Source organism: Lipophrys pholis (assembly GCF_963383615.2).
Source record: "Lipophrys pholis genome assembly, chromosome: 8".
Classification (NCBI taxonomy): domain Eukaryota; kingdom Metazoa; phylum Chordata; class Actinopteri; order Blenniiformes; family Blenniidae; genus Lipophrys; species Lipophrys pholis.
This window is the reverse complement of record NC_137630.1, coordinates 25,086,988-25,110,751: the sequence shown is the minus strand read 5'-3', so window position 1 is coordinate 25,110,751 and position 23,764 is coordinate 25,086,988. Positions and strand designations below refer to the sequence as shown.

General features: G+C 40.8%; 1 protein-coding gene across 1 annotated transcript in view; it reads right to left on the bottom strand.

The window, feature by feature from the left end:
- LOC308113864 (metabotropic glutamate receptor 4-like) overlaps positions 1-7,884 on the bottom strand; it is a gene marked incomplete at both ends in the record, with an annotated part of 153,376 nt that extends 145,492 nt beyond the window's left edge. The window contains one exon of the mRNA XM_080470392.1: positions 7,351-7,884. Within this exon, the coding sequence (XP_080326518.1) occupies positions 7,351-7,884 (534 nt within the window). The remainder of the gene's footprint in view (positions 1-7,350) is intronic.
- Between the last annotated feature and the right edge of the window lie 15,880 nt (positions 7,885-23,764).

Below are 23,764 nucleotides of genomic sequence, written 5' to 3'. Positions count from 1 at the left end.
TAGGATGTAAAATGCATTGCAATTGTTTTAGTAACTCATATCACTGAACCAAAAAACAATCCGTATCAGTTTAAATTCAGGCAAGCAGCTCAGGGGAGGAAAAGAAACAATTTGGGAGTCTGAAAAAAAGGTGCTCACAACTTTGAAAGTCATTATAAGTGGTGAGCAGTAAAACCCTCCTCACTTCTCGGGGGAGGCCTACTTATGGTTTTATGTGACTTTAATGATGGAGAAAAGAGCCAGAACCTGCCGAGCCACACTGTGTGAAGCTACACTTAGCTTAACTTATTAGTCGGCATCCATATGGCAGCGAATACAATGATATCCCACACTGTGAAATTTGAATAGCAGATATACTGACAGGTATTTAATAGAAAATCACACTGAAATAGTATTCAGGCAAAAGTCATCATATACAAATCAACGCATTATCTTTCTGTCTTTTTTACACATACCCACTTTTCTCCAACTTAACTCATCTTTTTCCACTTCAACTCGCGATCACCTGCATTTCCAACACCTCAGTTTGGACAACTGCCAGAAAATGAGCATAATATTGTTCCCAAGTCACTAAGAACTGTATGCATATCCACTTCCACTGAGAGAAAATGAAAACTTGGCCAACGTAATGACCAACATTGGGTAGCATCCATCTAGTTTGCACTTTAAAAGCACTAGAAGCTTTAAACATGTTGCAGGCTCTTTTTTTTTTTTTTTTTTGGGGCTATAATTCAATGCAGGGATTTCACTCTTCCACTTCCTATTGTTTTTGCCTGCCATTACATGCCGTCAAGAGACTGATTGACAGCCACAAAAGCCTGTGTCCAATTTGGGGTTGCAATGTGGGCTGACGTCGTATCCAGCTGATTAAAAAGTCCCACACCACAGGTAGTCTAGAATCACCGATTACGCTCCCATTCATTTGGACTGTGGAAAGAAGCCAAGGTATCAGGAGAAAAAGGGTCCAGGGTCTTTTAAGTGTGAGGTCAGAGTGGTCACCACTACCTCACAGCTCTGCCTCGAGTGAACACTGTATTTAAACAAACTTCCCCGCAATAAAAAATAAATAAATTCTATTTATTTGTGGCAAAACGGTGCACGGTGGATGGTAGACATGATGGGAGAAAATTAAGCACAGTGGGAACATTTTGTTTACATCATTAAATTCATTCGCAAAACAGATTAAATCCTGAAGGAAAAATTAAAAGAAACAAGGGCACAACAAGGAAGAGTGTGTATCTGGTACTCTGCGATTCACCGAAATACGAGTACAGCGTCTAACTCATGCATATGCAGTATCTTTTTGTGACCTAATGCAATGTTAATATTATTCAAAATATTAAAGCCAGAGTTGTTCTTTTCACCTGGGGCCACTTCCGGGCTTCATCCAAATCACATTTCCATGGCTCCTTGTTTCCCTATCAGTGTGATTCATGAAAAATTGTTCTGGCTGTCGAGTGCAAAACGAAAGATAAGTTGATTAAAGGATTTAAAGGCTTCTTGGGTCTTTACAATGTTCTTTCAATATACGAGAAACAAATATGCAAATCTGTGGGGTTTCACTGTTATTGTGATTGGCATTTCATGAACCATTATGACAGTTGGCGTGTGCCAGAGAGGTTCGAGAGGTGCAGCAACAGGATAAAAGGGTCCAAGGGTTGCTATTATGTTTGTCCTTTAAACATTTAAGAAAAAAAAAAATAACGAAAAAATCTCCTGACTGGTAGTTCGAGCTAGTATATTTTTTGAGTCAGCATTCTTATCCCTGAATTTGTTAGTACCAAATTTAAATTATCCTTGGCGGAAAAAGAATACATGACACTGTAATAAGGATCTGCCAGATATTAAATTGAAGCCTGTAACTTGCACAAGAAGAGAATATCTGTTAACCGCTGTATGTGATATGGATGGTGATGTGAGAATGATTAGGAAATCGGGCATTCAACCATAAGTAATTACATGCAATGTGGTTCAAGTCTTGTGAGGGAGGCTCTTCCTCCTACACTTTCAAAACCCCTGAATGAGTGAAAAATCAGTGGAAGGCAATAAAGTCAGAGATCATTTCCTTCCAGATACACTATGAGATGCCTGTTTGTTTGTTTTATACACGGTTGAGAAATTTTATGAGCAGATTTCTCGTCTCTTTGTCTAATCAGAGATTATTTGACTGTCTGTTGCCTTCACGTAGTCTGTTTTCTTTCCTGAAAAGCTGCACAATACGCCCAAAAGTCTTCATTACCACTGGTGCTTTTTCTATAAAAATCTGTCGCCACGCCATGCTATTGTTTCAACCAACCATGAAACGTGGCGGAAATATTTCACCCTTATCTGAGATAAGACTTGCAGATGCTTTGTAGATCTGACACGATGTGACCTTTATATGTGGAGATGGAGCTCGCTGTGCTTTTTGCCCGTTAAACAATGACAATCCACCACCGGAGGTGGATGCATTTGCACATACTCCATTACCTAAAAGCCTTTTCTCTCCATCTGATCCCACTCCTGCTGCAGAGTTAGATAGGACCAGCTCATGGTTATTCTGCAACAGCGCCATGATATGTATCACATGCTCAACTAATAGCTGCTCCCAGTACCTCTCACCACATGTAGCTTGTCAAGGGTGGACTGAAAATTGTAGGCTCTAAGCCTTTGATGCATTTGTAACCAGTCCAAGATAACTTCCTACAGCAGATGATGAAATCCAGACAAAAGTTACGACAACTTCAATGCCCTGTTTTCTGAAACTTCTGTTGTGAACTTGTTCGTCCATTTCGGATATCAAAGTCTGCGTGTCAGATTTTTTTTCTTGTTTCCAAAGGTTCAGGACGAGGGAGGTTTTTTATCAGCAGCCATCTTTGGAAATGTTGCGTTTCCTGCTCAGGGTTAAGTGGAGGTGTCCTATAACATTCTCCCCTGGCCTTTAGTGGGATTTGCCAAGGTTGTTCTCAAGGCACTGACAAGGCGGTTCAAGCTCACTGAGCAAATACCTGTAAGGCTGACTCTGACTCTGAACCTCGAAGGTGAATAATTTGTCCGCCATTTCTGTCCATCAGAGGCCCATCAGAGTCTGAGCTGCACTCCACTCTCACAGACCTCATTCTTTTGTCCAAGAACACTGTGTTTTGGCCCGGATTGCTCCATGCCCTTTCGAGCAGGGGGGGTGGGGTGGGGTGGGGGGGGTAATTTGTTCCCACTGCAGGACTTGGCATGCAGTTTTTGGAGCACACAATAACTCATTGGCAAAATAGTTCCCAAACAGAGTGTTGCCAATTAGCTGTGTGAAGATGTCTCACAAGCCTGTGAGTGGACAGGCCCTCCTCTGATGGGTTATGTGCCCTCCACATGGACTCCTGGCAGCCACCGCCACAACCTTGTGTGGTGGAAAAACAGTTGTGGTAAAGGAAGATGCTCTCACATAATGAGTAGTTTTAATTTTTATGATGTTTGATGGCTTGTCATTGCACTCGGAACTGTGTGTAGGCTCTTGATAGCTCTCCTTGCATGGGTGGTGGAGCTAAATAGAGTGATACAATAATGCCAACACTCAAAATATTCGTCGCTTGACAAAAAGCCAAATTACACTTTAGAACAGAAGATCTCAGCTGAATGAAAACGTGTGATGCTCTCCCCATAGACGGAAGCCTAACAGATGAACACCTTGTTAAAGCCTGAATACAATCACAGGAAGAAAAAGGCTCATGTTAGAATTAACTACACCACAACGTGATGTGTTCAGCGTCACAGCATATCTATTAGTTGTAATTTCATTTAGCATGCATACAGACGCGAGGATGGACCCTTTATTGTCCACATATGTGTATATTTTCCTTGAGTCCTTTGTGACAAATTGTAAAGCGGTGACGCAAACTGTGCATTCTTTCTGCATCAGAACAATTGAAATCACACAAATGGAATACACAGGTCATTTTGGCATCGCCTGTTTATGAAAGCACAGCTCACCTGTATGCATCAGTTCACTGCCCACATTTTTCTGGGACTTTCAAGCTGCATTTAAAATCTTCAATAAACTTTCAAGCTATCACTCAAGCAGGACTCCACAAACAATTGATTATACTTTATTGGTTTTTGAACATCTGCTGAACATCTGCTGAAGCCAACAACCACCGACGCTTGCCGGAGGTCAACAGTTACTATGGTAACAACTGGATGAATGACACCGTCTTGAACACACCTCCACCATGTTTCTTCACAGTTTGAATCTGAAGTCTCGAGCTCCGCTGCACAAGGAGTTTGACAATAACGCAACAGAATGATACATTTTGAATTATTTTTACTGTGACTTCTTGAACCACATTTGTGACGTATTGATCACCTCTGCTCTACACTCTACTTGTGTTTTTTTTTTTATTTAATTGTATCAAGCATAATCTTTCTTCTTCATCTTCCTCAATTTGAATTAATTTGTGAAAGTAACAACACTGTATATTCAAATCTGTAAAGGTAGATTTGTCTGTTCACTGTGTTTTACATCTCAAACAGATTTTTAAATGAAAGACATTAAATGAAAAGCTTCAAAGTCCGGAGTTGGCTGGTTGTGTTTTATATACACACTAACGCACTCACTGACTGTCGATGCCTTCGAGAATGGATGTGTGGACGAGGGACCAGTTTTATCAAAACATACAGAATTCAGGAACGTGTGGAGACGAACTGATGGAACCTGCTGTTAGGATTGAACTAATCTCTTCCCAAATATCAGGAGTGCTTAAAAAAGAAACACACACAAAAAAAACTGACCGGCCGTTTTCCTGGTATTTAGTATCTGTGCCCTGTTCTCAGAATAAACACAAAGCTGTCATGGACTTGCTTCAGAAGAAAGACTGACTGTGAATTGCTGCAGAAATGCCTCTCACCATCTCAGACCATGTCTATATGGATAAAATACCGAGTGTCCTGCACGTTGACGTGTGTCACAGGGTGTTCGAATTGCGGACCAAACCAGCCGGTGTTTGTCAGCATGCTGTTTTCTTCTGCAGTGTTGCACAATGGAAAACGTGCCATGTGAGAGACGTGTCACCAGCCCCCTTTTTGCTCACTGGTCAGGCTACTTCGACGGTGCACCCCCACCATTTCGGAGGTTCAGTGACAGGTCTGAGCACTAGAGAAAGTCACTAAAATAAGTAGTTCGTCCACCTCTTTCTAAAGAGCAGTAAGGGTTTGAGAGTGCAGCATTTATTCTGGTTGAGTTATGACATATCAGTCAGACTTCTTTATTTTGCACGTTGTACTATTCACACTCTTCCTCTCCGCTGAGCAAGTCGGTTGCTTCTAAAATGGAAGCAGATAGGTGAGACATTATTGATACAATGCCCCCAGCAGGGAGTCTAGGTTTCATTATCTGTCAGGCTCTTTTAAAAAGATGAAGTCGGTGTGAAGGGAACAAAGGTTGCATATATAGTAATGCTTGGCTTTGAACCACCAATGGAGAATCAGATTGCATTCACTGCTTTTCACGAGTCGCTAAAAGCCTAATGGATTAGAAAAAGTGAATCTGAGTCAATTAGTCAGTTATATTATACGCACACAGTCATCAGAGGGTTAAAGAGATCCATTGCAATGTTCATTTGATCTTAATGAAGGCTTGACGAATGGGTTTCTTCCACATTTACAGTGTAAAAGGGTTCAACACAAAACCTATTTATTGTTTTTTATAACCTAGTCAGGTTTTTTTTTTTAAATCTAATTACTTTGGATATGGTCCATGATATGTTTGGTTCTCATTGTGTTTGCATTCATTGCCCCCACACAGTCCCCAAGATCATTTCATAGACCGTATTCAGAGGTAGTTCAACGCACTTATGGTGCCATGTAGGATGTCCCTGAATTGATTATATGAAGGCAAGACTGAAGATTTCCTCTGAATTAAAGTCATTAGCGAGTAAAATGATGGTATAACAATCAGCAGAAAAAAATGTCCCAGATGAATGTAATTTAGGCTGGTGAAGAATATGAAAAGGTCATACAAAGGGCAACGATACAATGAACTTGATTTAGTGATTATGTGATTGTAGATTTTATGTCAGTAACTTCACCAGTGTGATATTAGCACCATTAAATAAAAATACATTTACCACAGTCTCCAGGAAAATGGATGAGCATTGCAGAATCCTTCAAATCAAACCCGTGTTGCATTATTTCATTGGAGGGCTGTTATTGAATGGATCACAGTTGTCGGACAAAAGAAGCCCCCAGTGAGCAAGAAGCTAAAGTTTTCACTGAAGAGCTCGTTGAACATGTTTGGACGGATATAATCTCAGATCTTCATCTTGGTGATTACTGTAGACACACCAGAAAAAGCATATGTGCAAGCCACTGAAATTCTGAAATGTGCTTGGATTATGCCGACTTAAAAATGATTGTTTTCCTGAAGCTATTCGTATCATACTATTCCTGGTAGTGGATACAAACCTAATTCCATTTTTTTTTTCTACTTGGGAGACATAGCTTATACATAGTTTACAGTGTTGTGTGAGGATTGTGTCGCTGATGCACACATCAGCAGCGGTCAGACCAATCCATGGACTGATTGACTCATTTCAGGTAAAGGTAGTTGGAGGAAGATGCTTTATAATCTGGACAGAACGGATTTAAAAAGAAAAAAAAAAACTGCAACAGGATTATTCAGCATCAAAACAACAGAGACAAAACACCAACATGCAGACAGATCTTAGGCTAAATGTACCTTCATGTTTATCTTAAGCAACTACTGCATCACAGGTAATCTAGATACAGTCACATATTTCTATTACTTACAGCCGGACTTCTTCAATGCCAGGAGTTCATTCAGGATAATAGGGTGCAGGTTATTCGGTAAACTTGAGTTTAGTGACATAGTAACAGAACTGCTTTGAACGATGCTAAAGCTGCCAAGTTGTTCACAAAGCAGAACAGGAAGAGACAGCAGCTCTGTTTTCATGAATTACTTTTCAAGCCCATTGGCACCACCACAGTAGATATCGCCATATTACTAATTATATAATAATAATAATAATAATAATAACTGATTTGTTACTGTCAAAGGTAATATTGTCGTTAATTACAACACTGTTTATGACCTTAATAGTTTACTTCGAAATGACTATAGAAAAACTACTATTCGGTCTTAATAGAATTGCTGAACCGCAACAGTGTGAAATGAGCAGTGTGTTTATCTGATGTAATGTGATGGAATGTAATTTGCTGGTAAAACAGAGATACGAGTGTGTTCATACTGTTTCCATTTGCAAGTCTGTAATGTTGCTGAGCATGTGTTTCAGGAAATATAATAGTAGATAGCCACACTGCAGAAAAAGTGAAGTAGGAAGTGTATGCTTGTAGAAAAAAACTGACCTTGAAGAGACGTAAGATGTTGGCGACCATGATTGACACGGAGCTGGCAGAAGCACCAATCACTCCCACCACTCTCTCAGGCTTCGTGATGATGGGCGGCCCTCCGCTGAGACACTTGACATCAGTTGAGTCTTTCTCAATCAATGCCTGAACAAATGTCAGCGACTGTTCCAGAGCATGGGTGTCCCGGGAGCAGGTGTCCAGGATGCGTGCCCCCAGAGTGATATTAGGTAGCAACTCATTGTCATTGTTAATACGATCCAGAGCAAATAACATGGCCTCCAGCCTGTGGATCCCCTTCTCCTTCTTCAGCTCTCCACAGGCCTTCCCGTCGTTCCCTCTGGCGTGCACGGGGAACAGCCCACCTAGAGATATGTCCCCGTCGATGCGTATTGAGTTTAGGTGCGTGTGGCCGGGCATTTTGGGTTTGGCCGCCAAGGAGAGGAAGAAGTAACAAGCCAGCAGTGGCACCCAGCAGTGGACGCCTCTGTGGTAGCCAATCCATGCTCTCTCAAAGCCTCCTCGAAGAGTCATAATGAAAGGCTAAATCCGCATCCAAACACAAATTCAAGTCCTTTGAAAACAGAAGAGGTGTGCACACATATACCCACACAAACATACAAATGTCCTGGAGGTTAACCACAGTATTTTTTTTCTGAGCGCAGTTTGCCTTCAGAAGGCTCTTCTCATGGTTTCCAGCCCTGACACACCCACAGTAATACTAATTATGCAGCTTCGCTCTCTTTATCTGTTACCCTTTCTTCTTTCCTCTTTGTGTTTCACTCTTCTTCTTTTTTTCGACACCTGAGAGCGCTGGTTGTAACTAAACAGTACAGAGTGTGCTGACGGGGGGAGTCCACGGAGAGCGCGCTCATAAGGCGAGAACAAAGCTGGGAAGCTTGCCTCTCTTCTCCGGTTCTCCAGAATCACTTGGGTGCATTTAGCTTTCCCCTTGGTCTGTCAAGGAGGCAGAGAGTCACAAGATGAGCCAGTGGGATCCACAGTGGGCCCCTGCAAAGGGAGAGAGAGGAGACGTGAGTCACTGAAGACACAACAGAAGAAGGAACTCCTGAAAATAAAAGAATGGGAGAGAAAATGGTGTTATTCATTCGCTTTCAGTGAGAGATGCTTTCTTGTCAGGCTTTGCCTTGTATTAGTCTTAGTCATCAACAAAGTGTTGTCTCCTTTGAGACGAGATACCATGTCATGCGCTCTCATAATGGCCGTCATATTCAGACGGCACAGCACGCATGCACTGTGCAGCCAAAGCTTTCGTCTCGTTTCAGGAACCTTACGTCGAGGTAAAAATAATACCTGGACTAAGCTTTCTGCACGGGAAATCTGTTCTGTGTTGCACCCATGCCTGAACTGCTTTCAGAGCTCTGCAATGAATTATTTCTATGTGCCTTAAGCATAACTGATTTACTGCTGCTTGGCACTGTTCCATAAGCCTCATAACGGCACACTGCTCTTTTCATGTACATCGTCTCCGGAGTGTTTTGCCGAAAGGTTATGAAATACAACACTAAATTAAGAGCAAAGGGTTCTGATAATCAAAGAGACAATATTTTTCATTTATGGAGATATCCGGTGTTTGCACATCCAGTCATGCGTACTGTCTAAAGCTTGTGTCTGTAGTGGTGCTGTGTGTGTGCGTGTGTGTGCGTGTGTGTATTCTCTCAACAGTGGGCTGGCTGCCTCCACAATGCCAGACTAATAGAGCGATGGATCTGGACACAGTGGGAGAGACCTGCAGCTGTCTGTCTGTCTCTTACTCAATTGACCATCACAAACCGACACACACACACAAGCACGCGCACACACACACACTCCCCTGTCGGGCTTTACTTCATGCTGTCTTTGTATGCTAACCTACAAACCCCTGCTGTGATGTTGTCTCTCACAGAGGACACAAAGGGCGAAATTATTTCAGAATCTCAGAGATGTGCTGTAATTCAGCTGCCGTCAAGCCCTTCAGTTTGGAGCTTGTCTTAATAGGGATAGAGGTGCGGTGGAATGATGGTAATCGCACCATTTTACTCTAATTTTGAAGTCATATTTGTCGAGCCATCAGCAAAAGTGAAAGTGTCAAGAGATTGGCCACAAATCATAAATTATAGAGAGCTTTGCCATCTGCTGGCCACATGCGTGCCCTTGCCTACGTTGGCTTCGGACATCAAATCAAATAATAACGAAGCCGTGCTATAAATCTGCGCAGCGGCCCATCTGATGTTGCTTTTCTCATCTTCCCCGTCTTGGGAACCAATGAAAGATATTTATGTTATTCTCCACAGCACAGATCATCCTCCTAAAACACAGTATCCATAATGGATAAAAGCCAGCCCGTCACTGCAAAACGTCTCGTTCTCGGGGGAAGTCTAAAAAAAAGTTGCAAAATAAACAAGCAGGTGGAAAAGTGAACTGACATTTTCAAGAAGCGTCTGGGTAATGATAGAGCTCAGCTTTCCTTTCTCTCCCATCTATATCAACACTCCATCACCAACATGATTTACGTAGGCACCTTGTAGAGGGTATGTACCTCGACGATTGTCTGGTGCACTCATTTCTTCAAAACAGTCTGCAGAAGGCTGCCATAAAGTTGCTTTTAGATTCAACAATTCCGCCTGTATTTGCTGGTATTGGTAACAACGTTACATAATAATTTTCCAAGTGAATCCGATATAAGCCTGATTATTAGCGACAAAAGCTGCGAGCAAGTAGCTTGTTATTTCAAATCAGCCCTCCCATTCCCAACGTTATGATTACACAATGATAAAGCCACAATCATGATAATTACGGTGCACCGCTGAACAAAACAACCAGATGAATGTCTCGAGAGCTGGACACCACTCTGGTAATTGAGTCTGGGTTTTAGAATAAGCCTTGACGCCTGAGAGATGAGGTCCGCGCTGCCTCTCAATATCTTTCAGGAGGAGGGTGGACAGGAGTGCCCCTTCGCTGTCATCGCTCCGCGAAACACTGGATACACAGTGGCAGCCTCACCAGATGTTCAGTCACAAGGCCCAGATGGGCAGAGCAGATAAACATCAGCTCTCTACAGAGACTATGAGTTAGGGGAAATTGCCAGATCCACAGAGTGACTGTCTCCGCTCGCTGCGGTGAGGAGGAGCTTCCCTGCACTCGACCGTGGTCTCCTGCCACCGTCTGCACAGCCTCACTGACAACTGGCAGAGTGAAGGTTTCACCACAACACGTCACAGTTATCAGCACATTAACCCGATGTGTCTTGAAAGTAGAGGACCAAAAAACAGCTTCTTTTTTTCTCCAATAGTGAGCAAAATTCATTCTGTAAAAGTTGTATTGAAATCCTATTTATTATTAAAAAAAAAATTTTTTTTTTTTTTGCAAGAAGTGAGCACATACCTCCATCTTGTAGCTCAATTTCCGAATTCCAGCTGTCTCCTCCCCATGACACATATGCACACATATATGGGTCTCATTTTATGGATCTCTGTACTTATAAATCTAATATCCAGAATGTGATCTAGACTTAGAAATATAATCTCCCCTGCCTCAATACTTACCCAGTCAGCCTTCAATTTAATCCCGGAATAATGTATAATTTCCTTATTATATTAAAATGTGATCCAGAATATGATCCCGATCTTGCCCAAAATTAAATTTCTTTGTCTGTTGCATATTATCGATTAGTCTGCCAAATTAGATTTTTTGAGGTATCCCGTTATCAGACAAAAAAATCAGCACGCAAGCAACCGAACCGACTGCAGCAGTCGAAACATAAACCTCCTGGTGAAGGTGAATAAACACACCAGTTAGTAAATCACTGGTTATTAATAATTTGAACTCATTTGTTCTCTGAATTGCTTTGAATGGAAGTTTGATTGATGAAACTTTATTAATCTAATGCTTTTCATCCAGGTTGGTACAACTGAAGGTGCTTGACAGAAAGACAAAAATGGAAGGATAAGTAAACAGAAAATTGGAGAAAATAGAGTTCACATTGCATTTTCCACCATTCCAACAGCCCCCAAAGTGCTTTACACTTCAACAGTTGGTGAAAACCTGATTAAATATTTGGGAACACATACATTTCACGATGAAATTTTAATATGACAAAGAAAAGGTAAATATTTGATATTTATCATTAGCTTTATTAAGGCGACACAATGCTAGTGGTCAGCCGACTCACTTCATAGAAAGAAAATATCATGGTGGTTGCTATTTTTAAAATCCGGCTGATAAATCAAATCAAGCATCCCTCCATCAAGTGACAGTGGTAGAAAAGGGGCACTTATTATGATTATTTTATTTTTAGAGAGTCTTTGAAATCTTTCTCTCTAATTATTCTTGAAGCATTTGGCTGCATGTTTTTTGAATAAAGGCACTTTTTCAGCCCAACTGCACACTCTGTTCTGACATCTTAATTGAGTGCAATTTGCTTAAATTTGTTACGAGGGTTGAAAAGTTTAGTGCCTACTTGTGGGGGGGTGTTTGGGGGGGTTACTCATGAGGATTAAAAGTATCGCAGAGCAGCAAAAAGATGAAATGTTAAGATAGAGAAACGCAGAAGAACGGTCTCTGAAATAGCTCACAAAAGTACAAATCTTTTCACTTCCGAATGATCAAAGATTGCCGAAAGCAATGCAAAATTTCGAATCGGCTTTTGGCGACTCGCCAGCAAGCCTGAATGACATGCAGACTCCCACAAAGCCAGACTGTTTCTGTGGAAACACGGCCAGAAAATTAGCAAAGAACTTGCTATAAAAAGGTTTATATTTGTCTCCGTTTTTACACCAACTCTATTTCATCTTAGCTTGAACTATTGGGGGGGGGGGCATTTCCAGCAAGTATAGCATCCACACAGACACATATCCTCCCACTCTGATGAAACAGCCTTTTCAAAGTTAAAATTCAGTTATCATTTAAGGCAATGAAATCAGGATGTATTTGGAATTTACTAAGCAACAGTAAATCCCTTAAAATGCTCAGTTCATGTCTCATCCATCCATTTTCTGTACCACGTTATCCTGTTCAGAGTCGCAGGGAACCAATCCCACACTCACATTCACACCTTGGAGCAATTTAGGGTCACAAATCAACCTCACATGCACATTTAAGGATTTTGGAAGGAAGCCCACACATGCATGAGGAGAACATGCAAACTTCACACAGAAAGGTCCTTTCGTTGGCCCAAAGTCTTTGATTGAGAAGAAAATAGACCAAAGCAGGAATCTCGATCTTCATTCAGAGGTGGTCATTATCCTTAAATGGGTGTGTAAAAGTTTATCCATCTTAGGGGGCTGATGACCAAAGGAGTCTCCTGATTTCCTTTTATTTGGCCAGGGCTTTGGTACTCCACTACTATGTGCCCATTGTTGTGTAGCCAAAAAGAAGAGTACTGTTAATGTAGTGCTTCTACCATAAGGCCGGATGACTTAATGCTCTGCTATATTCAGTCCCCTCCGAACATAATGTAAAGCACTAAGGAAACACATCAAGAATCCACTCAGATTTATATTCTGTCGCAGCTGCGAAGCCTCACAATGACAAGCGTCCTGTTAATAGGTCCGTCAAAGCGGAGTTGCCTGACAGTGATGTCCTAATCCAATGGAGAACTGCTGTTTTGGCCGCTATGCTTCAGCAGAGGAGATACTTAGACCCAAAAGGCCGATGTGATCACAGCAGAAAATGAAGATAAAGTCCTCGGAGCAGAGAGCATTACGCTCCCTGCATGTCTGCATGCTGATTTGCTAAGAGCTTGAAATCTGTTGCTTATTCCCCTCTCCATCATGTTCCATGTGGGTTTTCTGCACTATAAGTTCACCAGTACATGAGGGGGGGGAGTGACTCCTTTCACATTGTCATTAGTGGCAAATGTAATTTTAAGAACTGTTGGGGAGTGAATAAAATGCTACATTTATGTAGCACAGGATTGCTCTGAGTGGATGGCAGAGCACAGGACTTTGACAGCAGTGCCTGGGGGTTGTGTCCAGACTTGCATCTGTGCTTTTTGGTTTTGGTACCTCACTTGAGGTCAGGGAAAGGTTGTGCTTAAATTCCCAGGTTTTCTGTCTCAACCCAGACTGTGATCTCTTTCTCGGTCTACATCCCATAGCAGTGGATCCTGCCTTCAGGTCCAGCAATACCCAACGACCGCAAAGTGGGATCAAGGTTTTTCCTATCTGTCCAAAAATATGCATGCTTTTATAAGAATGAGGGATCTTTCACATCTGTTGTGGAGCAGTCGGCACAATTCGAGCTGATCCAAATTGAAATTTCATATCTTTGAGTTTGTACGATTCACGTGCACACCGACTGCTGTTGCTCTGGTCCAACTATAGCAGAAATTGGCAGAGCATGATATTTCCATGACTCTTGATTTTTCTGCATGATAATGTGTCTTTTGCAAGCTGGAGCACTGCAATTCTAACTTGGCGTGTAATTAAATGTAGACATGCTATAATTTACACAGGCTTGATCCACCCATAATAAGACGTCGTGACACATTCTTTCATTTTTATCATATTTTCAAATGAGAACCCTTTGATTACGTTATGTCATACTTTTTTTTTTTTTAAATTTAACTTTAGCTAAGCAAGTAGTATTTGATCATATATATGCTTTTCATTAATAGCAATGCATGCAATTAAGTCAGCTTAACTATTAAACTACCCCACCCCTTCGCTTGCCAACTCCAGGAATATTAACTGGCTAAGCCAATTATAGTTTTACTTACATACAAGTCTGTTTATCTGTCATGCATCTACCATCACTAGTTGAACTTACAGAGCCATCAGATGCCCGTGTTCAGATTGGAAAGATATCCTCTTGCAGAACCAGTGAGGTATGGCAGTACTTTTATTTAGTAGATGAAAACAAATCAGCCAAAACTGGCTTATGTTCACTCCAGTGGAGAAATGAACAATCACATTCAATTCAAGCGTTTGGATAATAACCTGAGTGGAACAATGGCTCCTGCCTGCAGTCCTAGCTGGCTCCACTTAGGCCAATTTGACATTGTTTACCCAGAAACACTGTGATTCTGTCCGGTTTGATACGATAAAGCGGCGTATCATGACTATGACCTTACACTTCTCTTTGTTGAAGGAAGCTTCATGGAGTTTATGGACTGAACTTCACAATCACAGTGCTGTTTTCCGAGTGTGTCCTTTTTTCTTCGTTCAGTTGACAGAAGAAATACTCACCTCGATCATCCCCACTTTTGTCAAAGTAAAGCAAAAAGTGGTTAAGTCGATAAAATGTGATGTACCCGACAAAGTGTTAAATACTTGCCTAATAAAGCTGTTGACATTAGAAGAAAATATGATGTTGCTGCATCCAGTAATAATGTTCTTGGAACTTTCCAGTTACATTAATTATCAGCGTTTCCTTTTCATGTTAATAGAAACTAATCTGTCTTGCCCTGTGTTTTCCATTTGCTGCTGCAGATTAGTTGTTTGTTGAGCATAATTTTGAGTAGACAGGCTGAGAGAAAGCGAAAAAAATATCTAATGCTTTAGACAGAAGCAAGAGATGCATTAGCCTCTCGTGACTCAGCGAACATGCTGCCATCTAAAAAAGTACAGGGGTTTGTTTATCTGAGGCGAACGAAAATGTACAGTTCCTTTACACAAGACACTGCCTTTTGTATTCATGCACCACTACAACATATAAAGAATTCTAATTATTATTGACATCAAACTGCTGACTGCGACTTTTGTTTTGTTTTGTTTTTTTGGCTATAAAGACGCTTGGAAGTGAAAAGAAAATGTGCCCTCATCGCCAAGATTCGTATTGTGACCGATCCTCCAAAAGCAGTGACTCACTGGTTATGGTATTTGAGAAGAAAACAGTTTATTTATACCTCGTTATTTAGCACAAGTCGACAGTGTAATGCAGTTCACAGCATGTTAGAAATATCTCATTCCCATGTGTGTTTGTGCAATTAATTACATTTTTATGGTTTCACTAGACTTGGAAACAGGAAATTAAGATGGATGGTATTACATAAAGTATTGGGTAATACAATTCGGTGTGATTGGTGCCGGCAAAAGAAGTATTATCGATTCTTACAGACACTTGTCATATATCAGATATTTTTAACTCCTAAGTATTCTGTCTTGTAATATTAATTCATATCTTCTATTTTATTGAATTCATTTTACACTCTGTTTATTGGCCTTTGTGTTCATGTTATATTACTTGTTTTCCCATAAATGGCTCTTTGAAATAGTTTTCACAGATACTGTATATCTGTTCAATCTAAAAGTCTATGCGTATCGTAATTGTCTTTCATTTCAGGTAGTTGTGAAGCTTGACCCCCCCTCCACCCTCTTAGCTTTGCTCCGCAGTCTGAATAGGCTCGTGCTTGACAGTGAGACAGATTGAATATAGTTTTCAAGCACAGAGTCAACCTTGGTGGCAAATGTTACACAAATCACTGTGGATGCATTATAATTTCAGACAGTGTCACCTTAATTCTGTGTGAAATGTTCCTTGTATGATGAGTCACACTCAAGGTAGGAGACAAAAACAAGGGTACAAGTGCATGGGGGCACAAAAAGCTAAGGGGAGTGTGCACGATGTGCTTCATTACATGCATTGTGACTCGATATATGAGGTTATCTGCATTCATCCCATCTCTGGAACAGATATCAGACACCCACCTCAATGATTACCCCCCCCCATTTTCTTTTTTTCTTCCATTACCCCCCACCTCCCTCCCTCCTGCACACTGCCCATTATCTCGCTTCAGTTACCGGGGCCGATTCATATTTGCTCATTAACGCTTTCTTCATGCAAAATGTGCAAATTCCATTAACAAACAGTCTGTGTTGCTGCCCTGGGCGAACGGGAAAGATGTGGAGACCTGTGGTGAGCATCTAACAGTGAAAATGCAGAATGGGGAGAGAGTCTGAGCACTTTAAAGAGGTTACACTGGGATAGTAATGAGATTAAAGATTCACACGCCTATATCTGCTTGTTGACGCTGTACATCTCAAGTCATGCGGCATCTGTTAATGAAACTGATCATAAATGTTAATCATTTATTTACAAATTCACATCTCGTTATAGACTCCATGCACATATCGAGAACATAAAAACCTGTTCTGCATTGAGCAGTTTATGCACTTTGAATAATGTTGTCCTCTTAGTTAGAACATTTTGATTGCCTCTATAGAGCTAGTCGACCTCGCAGAAAGTGTTGGTTAGATGTGGTGTTGCGCCACTAAATGTCCCTTCAGTTCAGCTTCTTGGCTACAAGGTGCAATTCCCCGTATATATGAGGTTTTCAACTCTCAAATGCATGTATGTGAAATGTGAATTATTCATGGTCAGATCCTTCAAGGCTGAGCCAAACATACAGTATATGCAATTAATGGTTGGAGGGCTGTCGGGGTGAAAGATCGATGCAACTTTGTCCCGGTGTTTCCTTTATTTTCAATTCAGGACTTTGAAATTCTTTTTTTTCTTTTCTTTTTTTTTTTTTTTGCAAGAGGAGTGAGATAAGAAACGTGCGTGCGAGAGAAGCGCCGAACAGAAAGGCCTTAGCTGAGGCTTTGTGTGTGTCCCACTTTGCTTGAACTAATTTTTCATGTCGCACCACAGTTTACAACATCAACACACAAAAAGCTCCCTTTGAGCTTGCTCTGCTGTTGAGGAGCCAACCGCTGCGGTGCTCGAACCGGGGCTGTCCTCAATGTGCCAAACGAGACAGACGTAAAGAAGTGGACAGTGTGAAGATTCAAGTTTAAAGTCGGGCACTCGCAGAAAACAGCTCACCAAGAAAGCTTTGCCATCACTGCCATGTTGCGTTTTCGTGAATACAAATGATTTTATAGATTTGGTATTAAGTGAAATGACAGATTGGGTCCTTTCGGTGAGGAATGTGTATGTCCTTCCTCTGTTCTCTAGGTTCAGTCTCTCGACATCCATGTTCATTGGTGTCCTTATATTGCCTGCGTTATCTCTGTGATGTTCAGAGTTTAGCTCACTGCCAGCTGGGATCAAATCCAGCTACTCATGACCCCAAGTTGTATTACTTGGATAAAGAAGATGGCTGGATGGATATTTGGTTGCTAGCTTGTTATGACACAGAGAGCTGCATAATTCATTAGAACAAGAGTTACTGAGGGAAGGCTCTCAAATGATGCTGAATGTTTAAATAATTTTTTTTTTCAGCATATTGTCTCTTTGTGTTATGTTGGTCACGATTATTACTGAATATTCTTCAGAGTGAAAACTAAACCCACGAATCAGTCATGTCAGAGCCCACGCCAGGTCAAACAACTAAAAGAAACATCCTTTGTGTTTCTGTCTCTGCAGTAGACGCACCTGTATACTCTTCTTTTGCGCCCATGTGAGACGCAAAGTCTCATATTCAACCCACAAAGACACAACGACACCATCAGTGTTGGATGACGTCAAATCCATTTAGAAATGGATCTGACGTAAATCGTTTCAAAACTTTTATTAAATAGTTAGGCACAGAATTTGCATCAATGCTCATACAATGTCTACATTCAACGGCTTCACAGTTTTTCTTCCGTAATCAGACTCTTTGGGTGAAAAACTATAATGCAGTGGCATCGTCAATAGATTCAACACATTTGTAGATGATGTTGTGCTTTTTGTTCTAAAGTCTCTAAACTGATGCCATGAGAAGATGAGTCACATATAAGATCAATGTAAAACAAATGATTAAAGCCTGAATTTTGTCCACAATAAAGAGTTAATTTGAGGCTCTATGGAAAGGTGGTCATGTCAGTACAATTATTCTCAGTGCTTAAAGTGGGAATCAGGTGATCATTAATCTGATGAGAACAACAGCACAGTTTAAGGCAAAGCCATCAGACCCACTTCTTTCAAACAGAAAGGCAAGAAGGAAGCATTTCCCTGCACCCGCTGCACAGAAATGTGGCAGCTGCCATGTAAAGCGCTCTCTGAATCCAATAAATCTCTCCCCGAGAGCGGCACACTAATAGTCAAGTAATAGCTGACTAACAGAGCTGAGCACTTTTCAAAGTGTGCAGTGGAGATAGTTTTGTCACCGACAGCAAATGCTCCAAATGCACCTCCCTCAGTGGTGACAATAGGGGGGCAAAGGCGTTTTTGTGAGGAATCACATATTTCAAATCACACATTGAGCTTCTAAGTATAGCCGGGGTTTATCTGCGCTCTTAGAGACTGAAGCTATGAATACTGCATCCCTCTGGTTGCTGCCACCCTGTCAAAGAGGGTTTCAATGTTGAGGCATGCTTGAATGGATAAAGTGGAATTTTTATCATGAGAACAGCACCATTCACTTCTCTTGTGCATTTCTTTACATGCAGGCGTGGGATGCAGAGTGCAGCTGACTGTACCGCAGAGATGCAGCGGCAACATTATATTCGAAAAAGATAAAGAAGGAACAAGGGCATTGGACACTCCCAAATCTTTCCTGAAAACTCCATACATTTGAAAATGATGTACGATTGTTGATGGCAGGCAGTTTTAGTTTAGAAAGAGGTCCAAGCACTCAGCAGGGGAAATGGGGAAGGAAGGGGGGGTGGGGGGGGGCAGGCAGTCTGCTGTTTACTGAGTGACTTTAAAGACTTGCTTGTTTATACCATATTCTGTGGGGCAGGGATTTACTTCAGAGGCCTGGCAAAAGCTGGAAAACTGAGTTCCATCCATCCAACAAGGCCCAGAGCTGCATCCCTGCCATAATTTCACTGTTGAACACCTGTACCTCATTTTCCCTGGCACTGTCATTGGTGGAGAAAATCATACATCACTCTCTGATATACAATATTTTCAGAAAATCTGTGGCGAGCTCCAAACTCCACCGGCACAATGGCCGGGCGGTGCCAAGCGGGTGTGGTTTCCACATCATTTGGCTGTTGGCTCTCAAAATGGCACGTGTCATACGTGATGGGCCGAAACAAATGCTTTTTCCCCGCACAAGAGGGATGTGAGGCAAACACAGGAGAGTGACCTTCATATGTTTTTGTTTTTGACGAAACTTGAGTTTAGAATCTTGGCAAATTTGATTCTTTACTGAAGACACCTGATATATCATTTCTCCAGAGTGGCATTGTCACATCTGGAACCCGTGTTGTACCTTTGTGTGGTTGTCAGCCAAGTATAAGTGTAGAAATACGTGATACTTGTTCCAAGTGGGTCGCTGCTCAGCATGTGGGATCTGATCGAGGCCAAACGGGGCTCGACCTCAGTGATTTGAATGAGTGTCAGAAGGTCACCGCAGCAGAGCTTTCATAACACTTTTCTTCCCCCTCAGCATGGGGCCCTTTTAACCCCCATCTATTCTCTACAAATACTCACCATTTTCATCTTGAAATTCAGTTTATTTATCACATTTGAAAACTATATTTATATAAGTAAGAAGTGCAATGCTTGTATTTTTTTTGTATTCGCATTACATATCAACTGTAGGCATTGCTTTTATGACTGATATTCATATATTTTATAGTATCTATATTTACAGCACTATGTCACGGCTACACATTTACTTCAAATACAGTATCTAGTAACTGCATTTAGGAAACATAATTCCTAACATTTCCTCCAATAACCTTTCCTTACATTTGTATTTACATTATTGAATTTATATGCTACATTTAATGTGTATATTAGCTGTATTGGCATCAAATGTTGACTTTCCAGATTTACTGTGTTAAGATTATACTATCAATTCATACATGTTAACTTGTTACAGCAGTTTCATTACTCATCAACTATCAGTATATCAGTGTATTTTTACCATATGTAAGTTGTATACATCATATTTACGTCGATAAGAGTAAGTAATGGCTGAATTCAGTTCATAAAAACACTTTAAACTTCACATTTACATCATAATGTGATAACAGGTTAAACCTTTATAATTTGGTGTAATATTAGCATCACATATTTGATATTAGTGTAACTGTATTAACAATGTACAGTAACTGTATACACCACAGTTACATCATTATCATTGAATAACAACTTATCTTACACTGTATATTAACTTTGAACCGCCTTTACTTTATTGAGAGTCAAGTACTGTTAATAAATGTATTTCCATTATGTTTTCAAATGACATAAACGACAAGGGTTTTATACGGCGTGTCCTTTTAGCATCATATATCAGCATACAGTAAAGGATTTTATTATAATGTATAAACCTTTTTTGGTTTATAATCTCTATACGTCTGTGTTTTAAGTGTCTGTTCATTTACTGAAATATCTGCTCTTGTTCCTGTTTTTATCTGTGTTTTGTGATGTTACTTGTCCTGTAAACCTGATCGCCCTGCAGGGGATGATAAAATTAGAGTTGGATTTATTGAGCCGTTCAGGGAGAAACACTCAACGCACAGTTTTACTGGACAGCTGGACTGGAGCAACGGGTGCAGAAAAAGGGGAAATATTGCAGTCTTCTAAAGCCCCGGGTGACACCCCAGATGTACTGTTTTGTCTCCCAATTGTAAAAAAAACAAAAATGCTCTCTTTGTAGCGAGGTAAACAAAAGTGGAAAATGCTCACAACTGAAAAGTGAAAACCAATGAAACGTTTGAACTTTTTTGCAAGAATAAACAATAAAAAAAGAATTGCGTCTCTGAATTAGTGACAATAATAAGCTCCCTGGAGTTCAATACCTGGCACCTGATGCAAATCAACAAATTGCTCTCGTACAAAATGACCTTTTAATTGGCAAAGCTTTCCAAAAGGTCTTTCTTCTGATACTTATTATCAGAAGAAAACGGGCAATATATTGGAGCATCTCGGCTTAAAGTAGCATGCTTTTAAAGGAGTTTGGGGCGGACGTATGATTGTAACAAAGACAACAATTTAGCAATAATCTTCTAGAAAATAACATGACAGCACACATGAAGAGTTTAAAGCTAAATCAAAACGTTTGGATGTTTACCAAAAGAATTTGAGAGAATCCCCATGCAGAGTCTGCATGTTCTTCCTCTGCATTTGTTTTCTCCGTGTACGAAGACAAAATCATAGGTTTGAGATTCACTATAAAGTGTTAATGTGAGTGTGTATGCTTTGTGATGGACCGCTGACCTGTCTTTCACCCACACTCAGCTGGGAAACGTAACAACCACATTCTTAACTTTTGTCAGATTTTACCACCACAATAATGTACTAGATATATTGTATTATGCTGTATGTCACAATTGCTGTCTGACATAGATCCTATATATGTTTCTTTTTTAATTATCAATTACAAGGAAACTATGCCACAAGTGTCAGCGCAGCCTCAAAGATGTCAGTGCCTCTCTTTTGATGTAATTTAAGGGAAAATATTTGTGCGGTATAAATTATGTGAGCCACAATTCAATCCTAAAGGTAAGCAATTATGTTCTTCCAGTTTAAAGTATTAAAAAAAGAGTGCAAACATTCATTTAAAAATGCAAATTAAGTATTCAAACATGCATAATCAATCACCAACATTTTGGGAACAATAGAGGTGATTATTATCATCTCCAAATAATGAGATCTAAAAATTCTATGATGTTTTCCTTCCATCCATTTGTATTTCACTGCAGTAACTATTGTGTGCAATGTTGTGCGGTTGTCGACTGATGCAGTGCTGCAGGTGCATCAGGCCACATATTCCTTGGCAGAGGTGAGCTTGTATCAAAGGTCTCTGTCATCTGGCACGCTCACTTCCTCCCGCTGTCAGTCTTTACTTTTTAGCGGTACCATTGCAAAAAGGAAAAATGAAAACAGAGAGCAAAGCCCAGCTTGCTTAATGCTATCTGCCAACACTGAAATCTCTCCTCTGTTTTGCCATTCATCTCCTCTTAGAGGGATCTATCAGGCTTCAAAGGGTATCCAGGCAGCCTTTGGTCTGATGACATGGATTTAATCCCCAGACTAGAGATTATATAAAAGTGTTGGGGTTTTTTTCACCCTTCTTCCTCTTGTCAAATGTGCATGCTGGGCAGCTGGAGTGTGGCTCAAAGAGCTGGCCAGGCAGAGTGGTACTAAGAGTTAAAGACAGAGAAACAGACAGTGAATCAAAGGGTTATTAGGAAATACTTTATCGTTGGCATATCTGTCAGAGCAATTTTTTGAAACCGAACTTTCTTTGTCTGTATTCTGAGACATTTTCTGTGGTTCTTGGCAAAAAGTGTCCCGCACAAACCATCGGAGAGGTACAGTGGAGCTGTGCCGGCGAGTAGTGCATAATGACTGCTCCAGTCCAATGAATATTTCAGCAGCTTGGAACCCATGTTTGTGCATCATCCAAGTGAGCATCGACAAACCACAAAAGTTCTGAAAGCAAGTTTACGATTTTGTCAGCGTTTAATCGGCACTGTATGCCCATGACAGTTTTCTCTTCCATAACAATTTTCTTTCATTAATTGATGTTTTGCAAAAGCCATTCCCTGGGTTGATGTGGAGGGGTTGTCCTTTTCATTTACCGTTTTATGATCCTGCTATTGTGAAGTCTTTCAAGGCTGTAACTCCAATTAACGACTATGCAAATACACGGCACTTGACTTTATGCAGATGAAATCTAAAAGCTGACCGTAAAGCTTTTAAATCAAGCAGCACTGAAGTCGGCGGTGATGTACACAGGTCTTTCTGAGAGCAGGTCCAGCTTTGTGTCAGACGCCCCGAGCTTTGCCACGGGGGCTGTCCGCTGTGATCTGCCCGCCTTCAGAAGAATCTGACCCTTTCGGCTCCAGATGCTGTTTGAGGATTGGGGGTTAACGGCAACACTGACTTCACTGAAGATTCACTCAGAGGGCTTTGAGGTTTTTACATAAAGCCACAGTCATAAAGCTAATGACTGACTGAAACGGGATGATGTCTTGTAAAGCTGTCCACCAATTCCTGCACAACCGTGCTGCTTTATGCTCTCCATGTGTTGTACCTCCAAACATACAGCTGTTGAATGTTGTAACTGAAACCTTTTTATCAGTCAGTCATTTAAACTTTATCACTGTGTTAGCTTTCATACGAGTCGCAGCGGTGTCAAACATAAGGCCTGTGGTCCAAAAGCGGAACACAGGAGGCTCCAATCAGGTCGTCAAGCAAATGGTCAAAAACACTTAAAACTGATTTTTGTTTTTTAAACAAATTTGTTAAGATCTGCAGACACACCGCTGAGTACCAGAACTAAGATATTGGTCATATTGCCATGAAAGATAGCAAACTTGTCTCAAAGCCATGTTGTCAGGGCGAGTTTTTAAAAACCTGCATAATGCAACAGTTATAGGAGAAATCTATTGGAAATTTCATCTTAATTTACACCACAAAGTATTATTAAAATTGGCTTTATACTGAGATTGTAGTAATTGTGCACAGTAACTGTTAGTAATATAGACATTTTCATCACGTATACTCTGTGCCACAAAAAAAGAAAAACTTTAAAGTTTCAATATGAAGGTTGTTATGGCACTATTTTACCGATCTGGCCCACTGA